The sequence below is a fragment of the Dipodomys spectabilis genome, unplaced genomic scaffold (genome assembly GCF_019054845.1).
Source record: "Dipodomys spectabilis isolate Male_0828 unplaced genomic scaffold, ASM1905484v1 ptg000157l, whole genome shotgun sequence".
NCBI lineage: Eukaryota > Metazoa > Chordata > Mammalia > Rodentia > Heteromyidae > Dipodomys > Dipodomys spectabilis.
In genome coordinates this window covers 14,418,680-14,444,043 of record NW_024870834.1, presented here as the reverse complement: position 1 = coordinate 14,444,043, position 25,364 = coordinate 14,418,680, and the positions used below count along the sequence as shown (strand labels likewise).

General features: G+C 37.1%; 1 protein-coding gene across 2 annotated transcripts in view; it reads right to left on the bottom strand.

The window, feature by feature from the left end:
• Cep128 (centrosomal protein 128) overlaps window positions 1-25,364 on the bottom strand; it is a 303,824-nt gene that overhangs the window by 252,230 nt on the left and 26,230 nt on the right. For both annotated transcript variants that reach the window (XM_042692797.1, XM_042692798.1), the window contains 5 exons: window positions 16,961-17,087; window positions 15,831-15,946; window positions 13,807-13,898; window positions 11,867-11,939; window positions 2,601-2,717 (listed from right to left, as the gene is read on the bottom strand). In XM_042692797.1, the coding sequence (XP_042548731.1) occupies window positions 2,601-2,717; window positions 11,867-11,939; window positions 13,807-13,898; window positions 15,831-15,946; window positions 16,961-17,087 (525 nt within the window). The remainder of the gene's footprint in view (window positions 1-2,600; window positions 2,718-11,866; window positions 11,940-13,806; window positions 13,899-15,830; window positions 15,947-16,960; window positions 17,088-25,364) is intronic.

Here is a 25,364-nt window from a genome sequence, read left to right as displayed (position 1 = left end):
TCTCAGGGTCCTATGCAATTGATTTTGTGGGATGTCTTTCATTATGAGATTATTGATTTTTTCCTTAGGAATATATTTAGGTTATAGCCTTTGATTGATCTATCTGTTTATTTGTCTCTCTGTCTGTCTTAATGAAGACTGATATCAAGCTTCTTATTTTATTGCATTTCTTACATTGTATCATTATCATTATAGAAAGTAAATCTGTTGAAGATTTCTGTAAATATTTCAGAAACTTTTCTTGTAGGCAATGACTGCTTAAAAATTCCAAAAATGAAAAAAAAAAAAAAAATCCAAAAATGCGTTTATGTATGTTTGCAGATCATTAACCTTTATCAATTGGCAGGTTTTTTTTTTTTTAAGCATCAGGAGATACTGCCAATTCAAAATTAGGAACAAAACTTGCAACCCAAAAATTATAATGTAAGCTTGAAAGAAAAATTGGCTTTTGATTTCTAAAATTCCATTTTGCTCTATTTCACAAAAGGAAGCATACCTTGTTGGTTGGTAATTACTTAGAAAAGGATACTTGGTTGAATAATTAGATACAGCATGTGGATAGTCTTTTTTTTCTAACCTTGATTTTTATACATTTGTTCTCAAGGCAAATTGCATCTGGTGAACGTAAGAATAGTATTGAAAAGACAATTGTTCTTTTCAGCAAGTGAAAATTAGAGAAATTTTCTGTACTTATTTCCTTCTCTCTTTGCAGAATGCACAAAATTACAAAGAAAGGGGGAGAGGGAAGATTGCCTCCCATCCCTGTTCTTGAGAGTCAAAGCCTGTGTGTTTGTACTGTAATTGTCAATTTGACTAAAAGCTTGAACTGTGATTTGGAATTCCATCTGTGGTAATACAATAGAGGATCACTGTTGATAAGAGATGTTTAATTTCATATTTTGTCACTTTAATATAAGCAATGACCTATACATTTTTAAAAGGTGGTTTTGGATTATAAACACTGCAGGGGAAACAGAAAGAAAAAAAAAAGATTGATTTAGGCTTCTTCTGCTCCCAAGTTAAATGGCTTAGACTGTTCTGGAAAGGTCATGTTTAAGGAGAGAAAGAAAGCTTTGCTTTCTTTTCACCTATTAAAAATGTTATGGAAATTCCTATATTCTATGCTAATAGTCATTGATGCATTTTGTGTGCTGCTGTGGTGAGAATTTGAATTCAGTGGATTTCAGCCACTCTGATATTTTGTACTCTTACAAGAAATGTACATTTCAAAGTCAGTAAAAATTATAACTGGGGCTTGAAAGTAGGGCCTCAAGCTCTCACTTGGCTTTTTCCCTCAAGGCTGATGCTCTACCACTTAAACCACAGCTCCATTTCTGGCTTATTGATGATGAATTGGAGATAAGAGTTTCATGGAGTCTTCTGCTGGGGCTGGATTCCAATTATGATTCTCAGATCCCAGACTCCAGAGTAACTAGGATTACAAGAGAGACCACTACTGCCTAGCAAAAATTCCCACTCATCAACATTAAGAACCAGCTGGGTGCCATGGCTCACGCCTGTAATCCTAGCTACTCTGGAGGCCAAAATCTGTGGATCATGGTTCAAAGCCAGCCCTGGCAGGAAAGTCCGTGAAACTCTTATCTCCAATAAACCATCAGAAACCAGTTCAAGCCCCACGACTGACCCCCCCCCCCCAAAAAAAAAAAAAATAGTGAATCTGCAGGGAATCAAAAAAAAAAAAAAAGATTGCTCTAATTTTGTCATAAATCGGAAACATCAAAATAAATAACACTGGGCTGGGAAGGTGGCTCAGTGGTAGAGTACTTGCCTTGCATGCATGAAGCCCTGGGTTCGATTCCTCAGCACCTCATAAACAGAAAAAGCTGGAAGTGGCACTGTGGCTCAAGTAGTAGAGCACTAGCCTTGAGCTAAAGAGCTGAGGGACAGCACCCAGGCCCAGAGTTCAAGCCCACGACCAACAAAAAATAATAATAATAATAATAATAAAATAAATAACACTTGAAGGGTAATGTTCTACTGCATTTTGAGCTGGTTTGATGATAACCTAATTCATGTGTTGGCAAACTTCTGCCAAGGGCCAGATTGTCAGTACTGTAGCCCAACATTATACTTCATAACTACCACCTCTGCCACTACATCACAGAAGTCCCTACCAACAACACAGAAATGAATAGGCATGGCTGTGCTCCAATAAATCTTTATTTACAAAACAGACCATGAACCAGATTTGACCCATGAGCTATCTTTAAATGACTACTTGGTATCTGTCCAGTCTATGCCAAAAATAAACAGAGATAAAAATTTTTGAATCCATACTATACACTGGGATAACTGCTTTAAAGCATTAACGCGTTTATCTTTGCACCATTTGGGGAAAGTGCATGTTAATACAATCCCTCTTTCCACAGAGTAAACTAGTCACTCTGAGAGGAGTTAAAAAAAACAAAATCTGCCAAGGTCACATAAAGGGTAATTATGAAACAAGGTGGGTCTGATCCTATACATCATACTATAACAGTATGTTAAACTTTTTCTAACGGGTTTACTATATCATCAGGTGCAACTAGGAAATTAAATAAATTCGAGATTTACACTCCTAGAGAATACTTATCACAAACCTCCTGCAGCTTCAAGGACATAAGTCCCAACTGGTCCTGACGTCTTTCCACCAGCTCTCTTTCTGTACGCATCTCTCTTTCTATTTCCTGAAGCCGTCGCTCCACCCGATCTGAAACCTTAATATAAACAAAGAGAGAGAGAAATGAAGAAAGCTGATGTGATTAAATTGAGGAGATACTGTGTGTGTCAGACACATCACTGCCTAAAGCACAGAATTCTGATTTTTTAATAGGACCTTTCCAATGACTCTAATTAGAAAACACTTGACCTAAAATTTCACTGGAAGTTACTAGCAAAAGCAATCATTAGTCTCCCTATAATCCCCACCTGGATCTCAATAACTGGACCAGAATTTTCAAAGGACAATATAATAATTCAATTAGTAGAGTTCAAAGTAATATACTAGAAAAGAGTGCCCTCTGGTGATTTAGAGTAAAATGCCAGTTGCGCCAACAACTGCATTTATTACCCAATTAATGATAAACTGCTTTTGGTTTGTTTTGGTTCTTATTCTCCATGTGGATAACCTGCCTAGGAAGGCAGTGATGTTTGTGTGTAACTTGTAATTAAAAGGTGTTTTCATAGTTTGTCAATCTTTTAAACTGTGATCTGCTACAAATACTGAACTGCAAAAGATCAAATACTAAAGGCAAACTGGAAAATGGTTAGTTTGGATTCTAGAATGGAGGAATTTTTAGTTCTGACACTAGATTTTCTTCACTAAAAACTGCCAAAATTCAAACCCATAACACACAGTCCTCTAAATAAAATTTACATCATATGACAATGTGTTTAGTGACTACAAACATTTTGTCCTTATTTAAAAGAAGTAATAAGCCAGGCAAGGGTGGCTCACATCTATAATCCTAGCTACTCAGGAGGCTGAGATCTGAGGATCAAAGTTCAAAGCCAGCCCAGGCAGGAAAGTCCATGAAACTCTTTATCTCCAATTAACCACCAGAAAACAGGAAGTGGCATTGTGACTCAAAGTGATAGAGCGCTAATCTTGAGCAAAGGAGCTCAGGGACAGCACACAGGCCCCAAGTTCAAGCCCCATAACTGACAAAAAAGAAGTAATAAATACAGTCCTACTATTAAAAACTGTGTTGCTATCAATTCTGTGTTTGACAAGAAACCAAGAAAGGTATGATTCTGAGGGACCTCACTGGGTTGTTGAAATGCTGTAAACTGGATTGTGTAAGGCTGCACACAGCAAATTTACTAAAAGTCATTCCGTTATGCAGATAAATTTGGCTGCAAATTATAGCACAATGGATTGGTACTTTCAAAAAGAGAGATAGGTATGTTTAATTAGACAATAAAGGCTAAGAGAAAACAAGCATGGTATACAAAAATTAGTAGTTATACTTACTAAATATAAGTCTTGGCAGTCCAATTTCACTACTTAAAAATAATTAAGATACTTACTATGATACTAACAGTGCTTTATTAAAACCTCTAAATACTCTTTAGCAACAAGCTCCTAATTTATCCATGCATCAACCTAATACCAAACTATACATGTTACTACTGCTTCCAATATAAATAAGCACTGTCTGTAATAGAAAACAATTCTGGATAACTAATTTTTTCAAAGTTGTCTATTTATTTTATTTTTTCCAAAATGAACACAATTTTATTGTTCACTCTGATTATAAAATTTATGTCAACTTCTCAAATAATAATATAGAACCATTTCCATCCATTAGGATGGTCATCTTGGAAAAACAGTGTTTGAAAGGATGAAGACAAATCAGAGCACTTCATCTCTATAGATAGATGCAAGGAAGCTGCTATAGACAATAATATGGCTAATCAGCCAAACAAAAATTATTAAGTATCATCTGACCCAGCAATTTGATTTGTAAATCTAAACCTCAATTATCTGAAACCAGAGTCTCAAAGGGAAAAATCACACACCCAAATTTTCAGCAACATTGCTCACAGTAAGAGTGTACATATCGGCGGGGGGGGGGGGGAAGGGGGAGGAAGGAGAAGGATTGGGATTGGGGGGGAGGGGGGAGGCTGGGAAGGGATGTGAAGGGTAAACCAAAGGAGGAGGCTGCAATGCTTGGTAAGAAATGTACGCATTATCCTGCCCATGTAATTGTAACCCCTCTGTACAGTATGTTCACAAATAAAATTAAATTAAATTAAAAAAAAAAAAGAGTGTACATATCAGATGACATGATCTTGTATTTAAAGAATCCCATGGACTCCACTCCCAAATTACTCAAGCTGATTCAAAACTTTGGCAAAGCAGCAGGGTATAAAATTAAACCTCAAAAATCAATGGCTTTTCTGTATGCCAACAATGAGAAAAGCGTGGCTGAAATTAGGAAAGCAACTCCATTCGTAGTTGCCCCACAAAAAATAAAATACCTAGGAATTAACTTAACCAAAGAAGTGAAGGACCTATATGATGAAAACTTTAAAAACCTGAAAAAGGAAATCAACACAGAACTTAAAAAATGGCAAAACCTCCCATGCTCCAGGATTGGAAGGACCAACATCGTGAAAATGGCAATACTTCCCAAGGCTATCTACAAATTCAATGCAATACCTATCAATATTTCAACCTTATTCTTCAAAGAAATAGAAGAGGCAATTCAAAAACTCAAATGGAACGATAAAAGACCCCAAATAGCAAAAATGATCCTTAACAAAAAGAACAGTGCTGGAGGAATATCAATACCAAATTTTAAAATCTACTACAAAGCCATAGTAATCAAAACTGCTTGGTACTGGCACAAGAACAGACCTCAGGACCAATGGAATAGAATTGAAAACCCAGAAATGAGCCCACAGAGCTATAGCCATCTAATCTTCGATAAGGGAACTAAAAAAATAGAATGGAAGAAAGACACCCTCTTCAGTAAATGGTGCTGGCAAAATTGGTTAATCACTTGTAGAAAACTAAAGCTAGATACTTATATATCACTCTGCACCAGAATCAACTCCAAATGGATCAAAGGCCTCAGAGTTAAAACACTCTGAAAACATTACAGGATGGAATAGGAGAAATCCTAGATCTCCTTGGCACAGGCCGAAATTTTCTTAATAGAGACCCAGAAACACAACAAATCAAAGAAAGGTTAGACAAATGGGATTACATGAAATTGCAGAGCTTCTGCATGGCAAAGGACATAGCTAACAAGATCAATAGAAAGCCCACAGATTGGGAGAAGATCTTCACTAGCCATACAATGGACAAGGGCCTCATATCTAAAATATACCTGGAACTCAAAATATTAAATCCCCCAACAACAAATCCTCAAAGAAACAACTGCCCAATAAATAAATGGGCTAAAGACTTAAAGAGAAGCCTATCTGAAGAGGAAAGAAGGATGGCCAATAGACACATGAAGAAATGCTCAACCTCTCTAGCCATAAAAGAAGTGCAGATCAAAACAACATTGAGATACCACCTCACCCCAGTTAGAATGGCTAAAATCAAGAACTCTAATTAAACAACAGATGCTGGAGGGGATGTGGACAGAAGGAAACCCTACTGCATTGTTGGTGGGAGTGTAAACTTGTTCAACCATTTTGGAAAGTAGTATGGAGGTTCCTCAAAAGACTCCACATTGAGCTCCCCTATGACCCAGCAATCCCACTTTTGGGCATTTACCCAAATGATCACAAACAAGACCATACTAAAGCTACCAGCACATCTATGTTTATTGCAGCATTATTTACCATAGCTAAGATATGGAACCAACCCAGATGTCCCTCAGTAGATGAATGGATCAAGAAAATGTGGTATATATACACAATGGAATTCTATGCCTCCATCAGAAAGAATGACATTGCCCCATTTGTTAGGAAATGGAAAGACTTGGAAAAAAATTATATTCAGTGAAGTAAGGCAGGCCCAAAGAAACATAGGTCCCATGGTTTCCCTTATTTGCAATAACTAGTATATGTCTGAGACAAGCAGAAAAGGTCAGAAAAGTTGATGTTAGGTGAAATGAACCCCAAGGTAAGTATTCAAATGTTTTTTCTTTCTTGCGATTGTTTCTAACATATTTATAAGATGATTTCTTTGTTGCTTTGTATGTCCCTCCCCAATGATATAACCCTTGCTTTCACTGTATTTGATGTTGGTATAATTTGTGGAGGGTAAGGGAAAAAACAAATCCCTTAAATAGGGATACAGGTGGCCGGCCCCATTGCAACAATGAGATGTACAAGTTCTTATGTCGAAAAACTAACTTTACAACTTTGGCAGTGGGGGCGGGGGAGATGAGATGGGAAGGGATGGGAAGGGGAAACGAAGGAGGAGGCAACAATGCTTGGTAAGAAATGTACTCATTATCTTGCCTATGTAATTGTAACTCCTCTGTACGGTATTTTCATAATAAAAAAAAAAAAGAGTGTGTATATCTAAGAGCCAAAAGATGGAAGCACCAAGTAAGTAAAAAAATTTTTTTAATGTGGTATATTCACAAAATGGAATATTAGGCAACCTAAAAAAGGGGAGAGATCCTGACATGTGCCAAAACATGAATGAACCTTGAGGGCATTATGCTAAGAGAAGTTTTAAAAAAAAAAGAAAGAAAGAAAAGAAACTATCTCTAATGTATTTATAAGGTACCATGTGATTTTTCTATTGTTTTGTATGTCCCTCCCCCACAGTGTAACCCCTGTTTTCACTGTATTTGATGTTGGTATAATTTGGGGAGCGGAAGAGAAAAAACAAATTGTTTAAATAGGGATACAGTTGGACCCATTGCAACAATAAAATGTACAAGATGTTATGTGAAAAACAAACTTTATAATTTAGTGGGGGGGGGGAATATAGTTGTAGAGGTGGGAGGGTAGGGATGGAAGGGGAAAAACAAAGGAGGAGGCAACAATGCTTGATAAGGAATGTACTCATTACCTTGCTCATGTGACTGTAACCCTTCTGTACAGTATTTCACAATAAAAAAAAAAAAAACATTTAAAAAAAAAGAAAGAAACTATCATTCCACCATATGAAATACTTAAAAGTAGTCAAATTCTTGATGACAGAGAGTAGAACAATATAGTATCTCCTGAATTAAAAAAAGAATATTTTGTAATGTATTAGAAGTATGGTATAATAAAAGAATCCAAGTCACCTACAAAAGATGACCTAGTGTAACTAAAATACATACACACACCTAGTGTGTATACATAAATTGTAATACTCCTGTAATCTACGTGGCACTTGTGTTATTTTAAATGCAGTATTGACAGAATTTGTAGAATCTTACTAATGAGGTACTCCTCCAGAAACAGCTGGATATGTTTTTATTTTTATATTTAATAGGGATCCTCCTATAGCAAACTAAACTCTATAAATAATTGAACTGAATATATCACCTTCAACTGGTTAAAATCTAGACAACTAATGAATTTCAATTTCCCCTGATTTGAGGCCTATTCTATAGTGGTTATTTTACCAGCACAACTAAGAACTAACAGAAAATATTTACCATAACATCACAAGTATAATTTCTCCCCTCCAAAGCAAAGTCTAAAACAAACCTGAAAATTTACAATTCACAAAGGGTTAACAAATCAAATCGTAGCATACATGAAATCAACCTTTTTGTCTCTCAAGAAACATATATTCCACAAGCTTTCAAGTTACTATGAAAATGCACTAATAAACAATTACAACTTTGGGATAATATATAATAAATGTGATCCACACAGGAGAGCAACAGAGGGTAGGAAATGGAAGTAGTGGTTTATTTTCACTTCATATATTTTACAATATTTAGAAGTTTTCCAGAGCAAACCTGTATTACCTTGATGATTCTGTTCAACTTAAATCCAGAAGGGAGAAACAGCTGTCGCCTCTGAGAAGTTATCACTCACATAACAGAATTTCTCTGACAGCATGTGATCATGAATTCACATACACAGAGCAATATGTCTAACAGTTATAAAATGCAAATGTTGATTTCAGTTAGAAGATGTCACAAAAATCTATATTATGTCCTATGTGAAACACTGTATGGACATCAGACAACCATCTAAAATTCAGCAATATTTTCTCAAGTTTTATAATAGCTAATTATTTTCAGTTAGAACTGTAAACATCCTTACACAAGTCTTACTTAATGGGCTGAGGGATGAAGCTCCATAGGAAGGCAGTTGCCCCACATGTAAAAGGCACTGGAGGTGATCCCTAGCACCACAAAGATTATTTTTTTATTATTATTAAAACCTTAACTTATAAGACAACATTAATTTGACAATAAATTCTAAAAAGCATAAAACAAACTGCATCATGCCTTGCTATGAAAAACTTGTAGATGTACAAGTCAGCTAACTATGTAATTAGATGGGCCCAACTCTCTGGATTTATATGATTAAAAATGGCTACTTCCTGGTGATTTGGGCACAGTGAGGTTCCACAGTGAGTTGAGCACAGTGAGTGTGACATCAGGTTTTGCAATCACAGCTTTACCTGATGTGGAGCAATTCATAATGCACAACAGTGATGACAGAGAGGATATACACGGGCTCAGACCTTCACTGAATTCAGCTGACTGACTCTACATACTGTCTACATTGCGAATATACAGTAAAGCTCCCCAATACATATGAAATAAGTCACATATATCCAAATTCAAAAAAATAGCCTGACAAATTCAAACAATAGCATTACAGTACAACTGGATATGACTGTAGCTCACTCAGTTCCGTGAGGACCTCAGCAGAATACTGAAGATAAACATACTTCTATAAACATACAAATTACATATTGACACAGCCAGGAAAAGAAGACTCATGCGGTAGCTAAAACAATGTTTGTATAATCGTATGCATTAAACATATAGAACAACTGCAGTTACTTGGAAGGCTGAGATTGGTAGATCATAGTTTTGAGAACTGCCTATGCAAAAAGTTCATAAGGCCCATCTCAACCAACAGAAAAGGCTTGGGTGCAATGGACCCATCCTTCAGCTACATGAAAGTATCAAAAGGAAGGTGGCAGTTTAGATTAGGCTGCGCAAGAAGCAAGATCCTACTCAAAAAGTGATGAGGGCAAACAGAACCTCTGAGTTCAAGTATCAGTACCACCAAAACAACAACAATTTTTGTTTAAATTAGCAAATAAAGTAATGGAATCTGTAATGTATAAAAGAGGGAAGTAATGCCGTGGCTCCAGTGGTGGAGCGCTAGCCTTGAGCATGAAGAGGCTCAGGGACAGCGCCCAGACCCTGAGTTCAAGTTCCACAACCGACAAAAAAAAAAAAGAGTCAGAGGACTTCACTTCTAAAATAATGATACAGGAAGTGGCGCTGTGGCTTAAGCGGTAGAGTGCTCAACTTGAGCAGAAAAGCACAGGGACAGCACCCAAGCCCAGAGTTCAAGCCCCACAACTGACCAAAAAAAAAAAAAAGTAATAATAATGATATAAATAATTATAGACTAGAGCCAAAAGCTTGGGTGGCTGAGTGGTAGAGAGCTTGTCTTGCATGCGTGAGGCCCTGGGTTCCATTCCTCAGCACCACATAAGCAGAAAAAAAAGCCAGAAGTGGTGCTGTGGTGGTAGAGCGCTAACCTTGAGCTGAAGAGCTGAGGGACAGTACCCAGGCCCAGAATTCTGGCCCCATGACTGGCAATAAATAAATAAATAAATAAATAAATGATAGACTAGAGCCAAAAGCTTGTGGCTCATGTATGCAATCCTAGCTACTCAGAGACTGAGGATCACAGTTTAAAGGCAGCCTGGGCAGGTAAATAACATGAGATTTTATCTTCACTTCACCATGAAAAAGCTAGAAGTGGAGGTGTGACTCAAGTGCTAGAGAACTAACCTTGAGCAAAAAAGCTAAGGGACAGCACCCAGGCCCCAGTACTGGCACAAAGAAAGAGAGAGAGACAGAGAATAGAATACATCCCTCTCTTGGCACACGTAGCCAATTAATCACATTCCAAAGTGAACTCAATCTAAGAGGAACTATAACCAAATTATCAAATAGAAAAAAATTATCTACTTTTACCAAAAAACTCAAGTTGAATAAAGAAAGTATTGTAAGAGAAAAAATTCTACTAACTTTCCTTTTCTTGAAATAATAAAAGATGTTGTGGGAAATGAATACCCATTGCTCCTGAAGTTACAAATTTGTACATAGTTTAGTTAAAATTTCTTTTTTTTTTTGTCAGTCCTGGGGCTTGAACTAAGGGCTTGGGTGCTGTCCCTGAGCCTCTTTGTGCTCAAGACTAGCACTCTACCACTTGAGCTACAACACCACTTCCAGATTTTTCTGCATAGTTTATAGGAGATAAGAGTCTCACAGAGACTTTTCTGCCGGGGCTGGCTTTGAATGGCAATCCTCAGATCTCCTGAGTAGTAGAATTACAGGCATGAGCCACCCACACAGCTAATGACAATTTCTATTGATGTTTTTCTTCTCCAGAAATTATAATACCTGATGATGGGAAACAATGAACACTATATACACTTTATAGTCTAACATGATTTTATTTAAAATAGATAAATAAATAATGAATGTTGAGAATCTGTGTTTGAGATATAAAACTTAAGAATTAGGAATTTTTCAACTAGCACCATATCCAACAAACAACCCAGCAAGAGGTCTCTGCAGCACAGAGATCACACACTTATGTGAGGTGATCAGAAAATACAGAACAGGGAATGATACAGAACCAGTACAGAAAACACAGTGCAGTCAGCTGTAGTGGCCACATCTCTACTCCCAGCATTTTGGAGGCTGAAGCAGGAGAATCATGCTTTAGAAGCCAGCCTGGGCTACATAAGGAGATGCTGTCTCAAAACATAACAAAATTTGAAAGAAATAAAAAAGTCAAATCTCTAATATACTATTGTTGTGACATTTCAAACTCAGATTTCTAAAATTTATGAACATTTTATATAAGGTACAAGAAAAGATTCTTTGGGGGGGTTGGGAAGGTGGCTCAATGGTAGAGTGCTTGCCTTGCATGCCTGAGGCCCTGGGTTCGATTCCTCAGCACCACATAAGAAAAAAGACAAAAGCCGGAAGTGGCACTGTGGCTCAAGTGGTAGAGTGCTAGCCTTGAGCTGAAGAGCTGAAGGACAGCGCCCAGGCCCAGAGTTCAGGCCCCACAACCGGACCCAAAAAAAAAAAAAGAAAAAAGAAAAGATTCTTTGGCAAAATGGTACACACCACTCAAAAGATTAAACTCTGAGTAAGTTCACTGTGATTAGGACTAGTACGGACACCTTGTTCCCCCCATCTACATGTGAAATAAAACTGTATACTCTGTAAGTCCTTACCACATCTTGTTTCTGGGATTCACTAAGTTTTTCAGTCAATTCTTCCAAAGCCCTTTTTGTTTCAGCATCCGATCTAGGCCAAGAAAGAAACAGATTTTTAAGTTGAATATTTAAGAAAATATACAAACAGTGAACTTCATAATATTTTATAACATTAACAATTACATGTAATACATAGTAATCATATTTATAACAACTTATATTAATAGCTGTTATGTGATAGTCTGCTGCATTGGTTCTCAAACATCTGAAGACTTTGTTACAACACAGACTGCTAGAGCTCACCCCCAATGTATCTCAATCAGTAAATCTGGAATCATCACTTCCATAAACTCCTAAGTGATGCTGACGCTGTGGACTTGTGTTTACACATTTATGTGAGGAGATCTGAAAATTCCTCATAAGGACTGCTACAGAACCACTACAAAAAACATGCTGCAGCCAGGCCTGGTGACCATATAATCCCAGAACTTGGGAGGCTCAGAAAGGAGAATCAGAGTTGGAGGCCAGCCTGAGCTACAAAAGCTAGACCTTGACTCAAAATAATAAATAAAAATAAATAAATAAAAGGTAATAATAATCCATTTATAATATACTACTACTATTTCTTTATATTTATATTCGAAAGGCACCACTACACTAAATTAGGACCTTTAACAAATGAACATGCTACATTAACACCAAATTTACAAACGGAAAAGAGTGGGGAAAAAAAAAGAGAGAGAGGCCAAAGCTCTTGTTGCACACCATGTCTATCGTCATAATCACATTACATCTGAGTGTGCCATCCAAACTCTATCCTCATTTCCCCATCAAATTAATTACATAGTAAACAATCAAACAGTACAAAAAGACTTATGAGCTCAGCAAAAAGCCTTTCCCTCACCTACTTCCATACCTCTAGGTCTACTTCCTAATGGCAACTTCCTACCTTCATTTCCAACTCTTATATTTTCAACTGCCTTCTCATTTTGAAGTATTTAGCTCACTAACTACTCTCCAATACTGAATGAATGACTGTTTTAGGTTGTATTGATCACCTTGCAATTTTACATAATATATGCCATATGAAAATTCTATAACAAAGTGATGCTTTGGGGCTTGCATTCTATCCTGTTCACAATTTCAGTTAGATAATTTGTCATTATCTTTTGGGCTTATTTATTTGTCCATTGATATTTTCTGTCTACTCTTGATTGAACTGCCCATTCTCCTTGACTATGTGCTACTCAAGGACACTTACTTTCCTATTATAATTTAGAGTGCACACAGTTTGTGGGTCAAAACTATATGACTTCTGGAAGAAAAGTTGGGAGAAACTGTCAATGTGATTAGGTTAGAAATGTTGGCCAATATATACTTTTTGAAGTTAATATTCTATCCTGCATGGAGGGAAATAGAAAATGACATTTCTTTCTTAATGATTGCAGTTAAAAACAATATTCGACAACAAATGTACTCACTACCTTATGTATGTAAATGTAACCCCTCTGTACATCACCTTGACAATAAAATTAAATTTAAAAAAACTATATGGCTGTCTTTCTGGGGTTACTTCTACTTAATTCCTGGGCTACTTTTACTACTTCTTATAATCTGTATTTTAGTTACAATCTTATTTTATTTATATGTCTTTAGATAATTTTCTCAGAGATGAGTTAAGTCAAGAAAGTGTGACTCTCTAGAGTTGTGTTTATTTTTCTTTCCTCATTTTTATGCTTTCATGCTCTCCTGCCTTTCCCACATAATCACCAGTTGATTTTTCTCAAGCCAGATCCTCATGTAAAAAAAAAAAAAAAATCTCCTAAATATTGGGACTCCTTGGCATTCTGTTCTATCCTTGATGCTCCCGCTATACTTTTTCTTCTCTTTATATTACAAGAATTAATTTATTCCCTAATAATTCATAAAACCTTTATAAGACCATATTCTACTCTTACCGGCTTCTCCTGGAAAGCTCCCTGTTGAAATCCTCTCCAAGGCGAACTTGTTCACTGCTGAGGTCTCGGAGGGACTGGTGAAAGCTATGAAGCTAGCAAAGGCAAAACACAACATTTAGGATTCCATTGAAATCTTCCAAAAGTCACTGAAAGTAAAAATCTTGATCTTCACAAAAATTCAAGATTTTGTTAATAATGAATAAGATAAATTACCTACATTCAAACAGTAGAGCACCAGCCTTGAGTGAAAAAGCTAAGGAATAACGGCCAGCCTTGAGTTCAAGTCCCAGTACTGGCATAAAATAAAGTAAGATGACAAAAAAATAAAGAGTAGAAGTAATGCAGTGGATGGATAACAGGTGCCCACTGAGCTTTGCTGTCACGATTTCATGATCTTCCAAATTTGCAACCAGAATCATCTTGACACATCCTTTTACTCATTCCTACCTTCCTCTCATGTCTATCTGATCTTCATGACCTATCAATTTTATTCATTAAGTAGCTTTTAAATCTATATTCTTCTCTCCAATTCATTTATCCTAACCCAAGTGACCATCAACTCACACCTGCCAAACAATACCTTCCTAACTAGTTTGTCCACATTGACTCCATTTTCTACACTAGATGAATAATGATCTTTTCATAACAAGTCTATTGGCTCCTTATGAGACACTGCATTATCCCAGCCCTTCTATCCTTCTTTAGCCATATGGCCTTCTCTAAATTGCTCATAGGAGCAATTTGTTCTATGTAGAAGGACTCGATCTAATTCCTCATCCAGTAATAAACCTGATGAAAAAGGAGAGCCTCTTTCATCACTGCCTCCAAATGTAAATACTGTCCCAATGACAGAGGCACTGAATAAAGAGAATAAAAAGTAAATATTGTTGTTGTTGTTCTTTGCTCTACGTTTATTCATATAATCCATGCTAGCAATCTGCATCTATTAAAATATGAGTCAAGGAAAAGTTTCTACAAGGTTCTATTACATTTTTTGTTTTATTTTTATGTTATGATGTAGTTTCCTAAAACTAACTTTGAGAACCCAATCCTAAAATTTAAAAAAAAATGAAGGTTTCAAAGTCAGAAATTTCCCCTAATGCTTGTCTAATTAATTTAGCTCCCTAACACACGGAAGAAAAGAAACTTGGCTCTGAAAAGAGCTTGCAAGAAATGGGGGAAAATATAGCATAGAAATAATGATATCAGAAATCTTCAGTAAACACTGAAGGATGAAATTTCTTACATCGCTCCAATAGTGATTCAATAATGAGAGAAATACTTAAGTAGTAGAAAAATCAATAGGTCAGCCACACAATGACAAACTTATTCGCACTTATTCAAACTTAGCAAAATAGAAAGTAGCTGACTTACAGGGCTTTTTAAAAAACTGAGCAGCCTACACAAGGAAAGAAACAAATATGCCCAACCAAATTAGATGTATAATTTCTGTAATATAATCTCTGTAACAAATTCAAAATAAATGTATGAAGCCAAGCACCAGTGTTTCACATCTGTAAGCTAGCTACTCAAAAAACTGAGAGCTGAAGGATGATGGGTTCAAAGCCAGCCCAGATAGAAAAGACTCTCTCTTCAAAATAACCAGCAAAAACCATGGCTGAAGGCACAGTTCAAGTGGTAGAGCACCAGTCAAACAAGTAAGCAAAGGAAGTATAAGGCCCTAAGCTCAAAAACAAGAAGCACAGAACAAAAATAAATGAATAAATAAACAGCTGGGAGCCAGTGGCTCACACCTGTGATCCTAGCTACTCAAGAGGCTACGATCTTAGGATCCTAGCCTAAAGCCAGCTTAGGCAAAGAAATTTTAGAAACTCTTATCTCCAATTCACCAGCAAAAAGCCAGAAGTAGCAAATGAAACAAGAATAAAAAAGATCAGTACAAAGCTATGCAAAGTTCATAATGATCAAATAACCAAATGATTAGTTAAATATAATCAGATAGCTCAAGTATTATTCATTCATATGGAAATGTAAGAAAATACCACATGCAAATTACACAATACCTGGGTCATGTCATCAGTTTGGCGAACAAACCGGACACCAGTTCTGGACTTACTTCGTTTGGTCCCCAGTGGATCATATTCCTTAAGAGGTGAGGTAGGTGGAAAATTGTGGCTCTCTGCATTTGAAAGAAAAGGAAGGGGATTGAAACAATACACAAGAAGGAATAATCTAAAAACATACTTCATACATGCATAACAGTAGTGAGTACCACACAAGCCTTTAACCTAGGCTATTTCCAAAGTAACTTGTTATACTGATAAAGTTCCACAAGATTAGCTCTAATTTAGTCCTTAGAGCAGACAAAATGAACAACAGAACTAGGAAAAGAACATGTCAAAGCTCTTTTTTATACTTCCAAAGAAGTAGTGTATTTTCTTTTACATAAACAAAAATTGCTCAACTTTAAAAAAAAATTATGACTTCATAAAATATAGTTTTATACCAATGAAATAGAATTTGGCAAATAACAAAATAATCCAAAATCTGAACACTGTGAAAATCAGTAAGAATCAATTAACTAGAGAACAAATAAATGGTTGTGTCCAATTTTTAATTCAAACATGAATCTTAGTATAAGTAAGATTAATTATAGGAAAGCTAAGTGTTTCCTTTTATGCTAGCCACTGACATCTAGCTTACAAGACTAAAATCCTCTTGTTCTCAACAAATGTCGTAAGATAGTTCATAATCAGATACTTGAAAAACTATTATGGTAGGACAAAATTACTAATCCAGAGATTAGTAATTATACCATACAGTAATTATTATTTGTATATTTGGGTTTTTTTCTTAGTATCTTTAAGTAGTTATGGAAAGCATTTCAATTCAATATGCCCATTTATGAGTACAATGTATCATGTATGTTAGATTGTTTGGGAACAGACAAAGATAATTCAGGCTTTGTTAGGTAAAATTAAAAGTACCATAAAGGTCTGAAAAAACAATTGTAGAATTATAAAGATTCGTTAGTAAGTTTCAAAATACACACTAACCATCCTTGAAAACTTCATGTTCTAACCCCTACTATGGATGACATGATGCATGTATTGCCATTTCTGTAAAGGTTAAATGTCTACAATATGAGTATTTTAAAACAAGAAAGGGTTTTCAGAAGATTTGAATGGTTTACCTGTCACAGTGCCACCATCGAGGTCACTTGTACTCACACTTGTAACAGAAATACTTCTCCCCCCTGAGTTTCTCTGTAAGCGTTGACTCCGCAGTTGGTTTATTGATTTCTCCAAGGATTCTCTTAACTAAAGAATATAGTGAAGCCGAGGTTATCCTTTTTTTAACAACTTCCAAACACAAGTGGACTATAGATTTTTAAAAATTATTTCTGAAATATCTAGCTTCCATTAGAAAGTTAATATCACAGGAGGTTTTGAACTAAGATAGAAAACATAAAACTATTAAAATACATTAACAAACAAGGTTAGCCTTGTTTTAAACGGCACCTCTCACCATCTATCCCATCCTTCCACTTCCAGAAGGTAGAAAATGTCTAGCTGATGAACCCATCCATTTGGAGAAACACAACAAGGTTGACACATTAAAAGAAGATTCAAAAAATACTACAAAACAAGAGAAATGAAGTATTACTCGAAATTCTAAAATTGTGTTGGAAAAGTAATTATTTGAGAAACAAGATTTTTTAAAATTTAGAAAAATCTGTGGCTTACTTTGGAAGCTCTAAAATTATAATCCATTGAGTCTAATGTATAAAACCAAAAACTGAAATATAAATGATAGATGAAAGACAAACTTTAAATTGTTCCTACAAGACTCATGGAAAAAAAAATAGATCCCTCAAAATCTCAAAGAATTAAACTTTATATCAGAATTAGTAACAACACAAAAGATACTGTGCATTGAATAATTATAAAGACAGAAAAAAACTCTTGCTAAATCCTTAAATACAAGGTTGAGTCAGCCCCCTCAACCACAAATAGAACATTAAAAATATTAACTGCAATGGATTAAAATCTTCAAAAATGCATATAAATTAAATAATATTCAAAGAGGGCAAAGTCCCATGAGAGGATGCTAAGGAATTAACTTACTATTTTGGAGACTAGTAAATAAATAAAAGGTTTTTTGGAAACTATAGAAATGTCACTTTTCATTTTAAAAAGAAATACATTTTTAATACTCTCAGAGCCTTGTAGTATCTCTTAGAAAAAAATATTAATTGGAAACAAAATGCAGGTGAACATTAGTGTGTTAGGGGAAAAAAGGGCATAAAACTGAAAGAACTGACCTCATCATAAACTGATTCTGAAAGGAAATGATGTAGGCAAGAATGACTATGCCAGATAGGAGAGGTGAGCAAGAGTAAGCATGACCAAAAGGAACGCTCTCCTCAGCTACACTACTGTTCTCTTCTGCTTCGGTCCATGTCTTTCCATCAAATAATTCTACCTTTACCTTATGTTTCATTTTGACAATGAAATAAGCAATGTGTGTAAAAATAATTAGAACAATGCCAAAGGCAGATCAGGTTATGCAATGAATGGTAGTTTTATCATGATTAAAGGCAATGAATATAAAAGCAAAAGGATAAATGGAATGAGGAAATCAGATGCCTCAAACTGGAAAAGCTATATATAAGCATCTGCTACTTCAAAACTAATGCCTTCACTAAATTCCTCTGGTGCATTATCTACAGATAACTGAGTAGGGCAGTGCCAGTATTCCCTAGCACCTACTTCATGTGGGGACATGTCCTCCTACCATTCCTCTACAGTATAGTTCAAATCCCATTTCCAGCTGTAGCACTGTTCACTTCTTGGTGCACTTTCATCTTTGTTGGCCAAAATTCTGTTTTGATTATTTCTTTTTATAAAATAACATTTGAGTGGGTTTATCACTGGGAGATAAAGAGGGAAACTGTATGCTTTGTTGTTACAAAGAAGTCATTTGTAATTTGTGGACTGAAGAGGGATTGCCAATATTTATGTGTGGTTACATTTAGTTAATATACTTTGGCAGGTGAAATTTGAATTTCAGAGGGGTGCCAACATAGTGACAGGACAGTAGGGAAACACTACAACTCTCTCCAACCAAATAAGAGTTTAAGTTCCAACGCTTAATTTCCCCAAGAGACCAACAACAGCAAAAAGCCAAACACCCAGAGGAAAACAAGAGGTGAAGAAAGAAAGAAAGAAAGAAAGAAAGAAAGAAAGAAAGAAAGAAAGAAAGAAAGAAAGAAAGAAAGAAAGAAAGAGAGAGAGAGAGAGAGAGAGAGAGAGAGGAGAGAGAGAAGGAGAGAGAAAGAAAGAAAGAAACAAAGAAAGAAAGAAAGAAAGAAAGGAAGGAAGGAAGGAAGGAAGGAAGGAAGGAAGGAAGGAAGGAAGGAAGGAAGGAAGGAAGGAAGGAAGGAAGGAAGGAAGGAAGGAAGGAAGGAAGAAAGGAAGGAATTTCAGAATGGAAAAGCGCAAAGACCCTTGCCCCACCCTTGCGGCTGCGCAGCTCCACATCGAACCGAGACTGGTCCGGCCCGGCCCAGGGCTGCTGGAGACCCCAGAGTCACAGGGGGTTGTCTGCAGAATGCCAGCACAGAAGATGCCCAAGGTGCGGTGCCGGACCCAGTGATCCCAAACAGAGAAACCTCGGAGCTCGGAACCTGCACAAAGACCCTTCACCCACCCCTCACCAGAGCGGCCCCTCCTCATCCCACTAAGACCACTTGGCCTCACCGCCCAGGGGAACCCCAGAACTACAGGGGTCCAGATGCAGAACACAAGAGCAAAAGACTCCCAAGGTGCTGGTGCTGATCTGGAGAGCACAGAGACAGAAACCTCAGAACTCAGAACCTGCATGAAGACCTCTTCCCCACCCCTCCACCCGCAGGCAGCACAAAAAACACCCACGGCACTGACCCAGACAGCATCAACAGAGGCAGAGACAGGGAGAAACACAGACCCAGAGCGGCCACCACCCAGCCCAGCCCACAAGCATCTCAACCAAACACAGTGCAGTGGCAAACAGTGACCTACGTTGCACAAAAGCAGCAGTCTGCCATAGCACCGCTAGATAGTTCCCAATTCGCTCCAGGGTAAGTACCCCACAGGGGACTGTGTACCCTGCCAAGGGAGACCAGTACTGGCAGTAACCCGCAGAGCTTGATCCCCACCCCCCACCACCTGGACTACAGGTCCCACTAAAACTGAGAACTGTGCAAGCACCCCACCAGCCCATGGAGCACATCCAGCCCACCAGGCTTGATCAACAGCAGGCCTGGGAAGGAGCTTAAACGCCCAAGCTGGGAACAGCACCTGCGGGCCACAGCAGCCAGCAGCGGTAGAAATCCGAACTGCTTATCACAGGCTGCTTACCCCAGATGAATACCCAGAAGCACAGGTCTACCCTGCATGCCCCAGGTGGGGGACCAGGAGCCAGGGCCAGGCCTAGAGATCAAGTGCCTGAGCTACACAACCCACCCATATCGACTGAACTCAGAAGCTGAGCGCATATCTCAGCAGAGAAGGAAAGGAGAGAACTGCAAGCCCTGAGAATCACGCCCAAGATGGGAAAAGACCTGTGTGTCCAGGGCAAGAGAACCAGAAGCCCAAATCCTACCAGAGCCTGACCTGTATATCCCAGACTGGGGATTAGACAGCTCATGCGAAAATCACAGAGAAAAATTACAAGATTTATCAATACCCAGGATAGCAAGCTACCCCTAAAAGCCAGCAGCCACCCAGGAGAGAGCCCCAGTGGAAACAAAACAGGAATGGAAGACAAACGCTACATCCAAGAGATGCTGGAGGCAATGATTCAAGAATTAAAGTGAGAAATAGATCATAAATTTAAAGAATACAGAAACTAAATATCAAAACAGATGCAGGGATGCATGCACATCTCGTTAAGAGATGAGATTGATACTCTGAGAACTAACATAGAAGCCATAAATGGCTCAATTTCCTCCATGCAAACCACAATGGAAGCCATAGTTAACAGAGTAAATGAAAAGGAAATTAAAATAACAGATACAGAAGACAAAATGCAGCAACTGGAAAAAAAAGTCATAGATATGGAAAAATCACTTACATTATGCCAAAGGGAAATCCAAGAACGAGCAGACAGTGGCAAGAAATTTAACCTTTGTATACTTGGAGTGGACAAAGGTGAGGAATACCAGAACAGGGGAATGAAGCACTTATTTAGTAAGATTATGAACGAAAATTTCCCCATCTTAAAAAAGAACATCTTACCGACATAACAGAAGCATATAGAACACCTAACAATAAGGATCCCAGGAGAAATACTTCGAGGCACATTATTATAAAAATGATAGATCTGAATAATAAAGAAACAATCTTGCATGCAGCAAAAACAAAGAAGGAGCTATAATATAATGGGAAAAAAATCAGAATCACTGCAGATCTCTCTACACAGACACTGAATGCAAGGAAAGCCTGTGAAAGTACGATCCAAGCCCTGCGAACCAGTAACTGCCAGTCCAGACTTATATACCGAGCAAGGCTAGCATTCACATTTGATGGAGAAACTAACATTTTTAACAGTAAAGAAAAACTAAATGAATTCATAAACAATGAGCCAGTATTACAAAGAATATTAAGAGGGGGCCCAACCTGAAGAAAACAATCAAGAACAGGGATCTACATCAGACAGATATCACTAAAAATCCAACTTAGTAAGCATAGGAGAAAAGGAAAGAAAAACTTAGGAATTCAGGAAATTGACAGAAAACGGAATGCATCTCTCTATAATAACCATAAATATTAACAGGCTCAATTCACCAATCAAAAGAAAAAGAACTGCAGATTGGATCAGAAAACAAGACCCATCCATCTGTGCCTTCAAGAGACCCACCTCACAGCCAAACATAAAAACAAACCCCAAGTGAAGGGATGGAGAAGGACCTACCATGCAAATGCTCCCAGAAGGAGAGTAGGAGTTGCCATCCTGATATCTGACAAAATAAACTTTTCATTAAAACAATACAAAAAGACAAAGAAGGATACTTCATATTAATACAGGGAACAATCCAAGAAGAGGATATTACCCTTATCAACTTATACTCACCAAACATTGGTGCACCCAAATATGTTAAGCAAATACTCTCAAACTTACAGAATAAAATAGATCCAAATTCAATAATACTAGGAGACTTTAATATCCCACTCACCAAAGGACAGGTCTACCAACCAGAGAATTGGCAAAAAAGCCACCAAATTAAGTGAGGCCATATTTCAAGCGGAACTAATTGACATCTACCAAGTTTTCCACTCTAAAACTACATAGTACACATTCTTCTCAGCAGCTCATGGAACTTTCTCCAAAATAGACCATATCATAGTTCATACAAGGAATTTAAGCAAATACAAATCCTATCCGACCACAGTGGAATCAAGCTAGTTCTCAGTAACAAAGCATACTGTAAAAATTATTCAAATACATGAAAATTGAACAGCACACTTCTGAGCAACACTTGGATAACAGAAGAAATTAAAAAGTTCCTACAATTCAATGAAAATGAATATACATCACAAAGAAACCTGTGGGACACGGCAAAAGCAGTCCTGAGGGGCAAATTTATCACTCTCAGTGCACACATCAAGAAAATAGAGACAGACCAAGTAAATAATCTCATGTTGCAACTAAAACTGCTAGAAAAGCATGAAAAAGTTGAACCTAAAGTTACAAGATGGAGTGAGATAACCAAAGTAAGAGCTGACATTAATGAGATAGAAACCAAGAAAACTATAAATAAAATTAATAAAACAAAAGACTGGTTTTTGAAAAAATAAAAAAATTGATGGACCTTTGACAAGTTTAACTAAAAAAAAGAAGAGAGGAAACCCAAATCAATAAGATCAGGGATGCCACAGGAAAAATTACAAATACCCAAGACATGGAAACAATTATAAAGAATTATTTCCAGAAACTATACTCACTAAGGAAAGAAAACCTAGCAGAAATGGATGCATTTTTAGAGAAATACAAATTTCCCAAACTGAACCAAGAATAAATAAATCAATTAAATAAGCCAATATCTTACAATGAGATACAGGAAGAAATCAGAAGTCTTCCAGCAAAGTAAAGCCCAGGACCAGATAGATTCACTATGGAATTCTGTAGACCTTTAAAGAGGAACTAATACCCATACTCCTCAGACTCTCCCAAGGGAGCTATCCCAATCTCATTCTATGAAGCCAATATCACACTCATCACCAAACCAGGCAAAGACCCAACAAAAAAAAGAGAACTACAGACCAATCTCCTTGATGAACACAGATGCAAATATCCTTAACAAAATTCTAGCCAACAGCATCCAGAAACATCAAAAAAAAAAAAAAAATCACACATTGCAACCAAGTAGGCTTCATCCCAGAGATGCATATGTAAGTCATCAATAAATGTAATCCATCACATCAACAGATCCAAGGTCAAGAACCACATGATTTTCTCCATTGATGCAGAAAAGGCTTTTGATAAGATACAACATTCATTCATGTTAAAAGCTCTGGAGAAAATAGGAATAGAAGGAACATTCCTTAAAACAATAAAAGCCATATATGACAGACCAATAGCCATATTATACTTAATGGGGAAAAACTACAACCAATTCTCCTAAAATCAGGAACAAGGTAAGGATGCCCACTCTTACCACTCCTCTTCAATATAGTTCTGGAATCCTTGGCCTGAGCAATAAGGCAAGAAAAAGACATTAAATGGATCTGCATCCCTTAGGGAAGGAAGAAATTAAACTATCCCTTTTTGCAGATGACATAATACTATATCTCCACCCCCAAACTCTTAGAACTTATAAACCACTTTGGCAAAATAGCAGGATACAAAATTAACCCACAAAAATCAGTTGCCTTTCTGTACACCAACAATGTACAAGCAGAAAGGGAAATCAAGGAACAACCCCATTCACAATAACCTCAAAAAAATAATTTAGAAATTAACCAAAGATGTAAAAAAACTATTTAATGAAAAGTATAAAAACTTAAAGAAAGAAATTATAGAGGACACCAGGAAATGTAAAGACCTTCCATGTTCTTGGATAGGCAAACTTAATATAATGAAAATGGCCATATTGGCAAAATTGATACAAATTCAATGCAATTCCCATTAAAATCCCAATGACATTCATTACTGAAATACAGAAAACAGTCCAAAAATTCATATGGAACGACAAAAGACCTAGAATAGCCAAAACAATTCTAGGCAAAAAGACAACATGGGAGGGATCTCGATGCCGACTTCAAACTCTACCATAGAGCCATAATAACAAAGACAGCTTGGTACTGGCACCAAAACAGACCCAAAGACCAATGAAACAGATTAGAAGATCCAGAAATAAATCCACATGCTTACAGTCAGCTGCTATTTGACAAAGATGGCAAAGACATACAGTGGAAGAAGCACAGCCTCTTCAACTACTGGTGCTGGAAAAACTAGGCAGCCACATGAAGATAACTAAAAGTGGACCCCAGCCTGTCACCACGCACTAACATCAACTCAAAATGGATTAAAGACCTTAACATTAAAACTGAAACTCTGAAACTACTGCAGGACAGAGTAGGAGAGACACTTGAACTTATAGGCACAGACAGGAACTTCCTGAACAGAGTTCCAGGGTCACAAATTGGAGAGACTGGACAAATGGGACTACCTTAAAATAAAGTTTCTGCATAGCTAAAGACATAGCAACCAATGTAGAAAGACAGCCAACCAATTGGGAAAAGATATTTACCAGCAATATCCACTATATACAGGGAACTCAAGAAACTAATCCCTCCCAAACCTAACAAAGCAATTACTAAATGGGCAAGGGAACTAAAGAAAGACTTCTCAGAAGAAGAGATAAAAAATGGCAAAGAAACATATGACGTTGTAAAGGAAATGCAAATAAAAACAACCCTGAGATACCACCTTACTCCAGTCAAGATGGCCTGCATCCTAAATTCAGCCGAGGACAAATGCTGGAGGGGATGCGGAGAAAGAGGAACCCTATTGCACTGCTGGTAGGAAATTACACTAATACAATCACTTTGGAAAGCAGCCTGGAGGGTCTTCAGAAAGCTAAATATAGAACTCCCTTATGACCCAGCCACACCACTCTTAGGCATTTATCCTGAACAGTAGGAACCAGGATATAAGGACACATGCACCTCCATGTTCATTGCAGCACTGTTCACAATAGCCAGGATATGGAAACAACCCAGATGCCCCATTACAGATGAATGGATCCTAAAATTGTGGTACCTATATACAATGGAATATTATATAGCCATTAGAACAAAATAATGGCATTCGCAGGGAAATGGACAGAACTAGAAAAAAATCATGTTGAGTGAGGTAAACCAAGAGCAAAGAGACAAACAGCACATGGTCTCCCTGATAAGTGGATGTTAAATGCAAAACGTGTAAGGTGATACAACCAAGTAAACAAGACTAGAGAAACAAAGGACTTCCACTCATCTGGTCAAATCATTACTAAATGATCCCATGTTACTGACTACATATATAGTATATATGTGCACATCTGAGGTAAC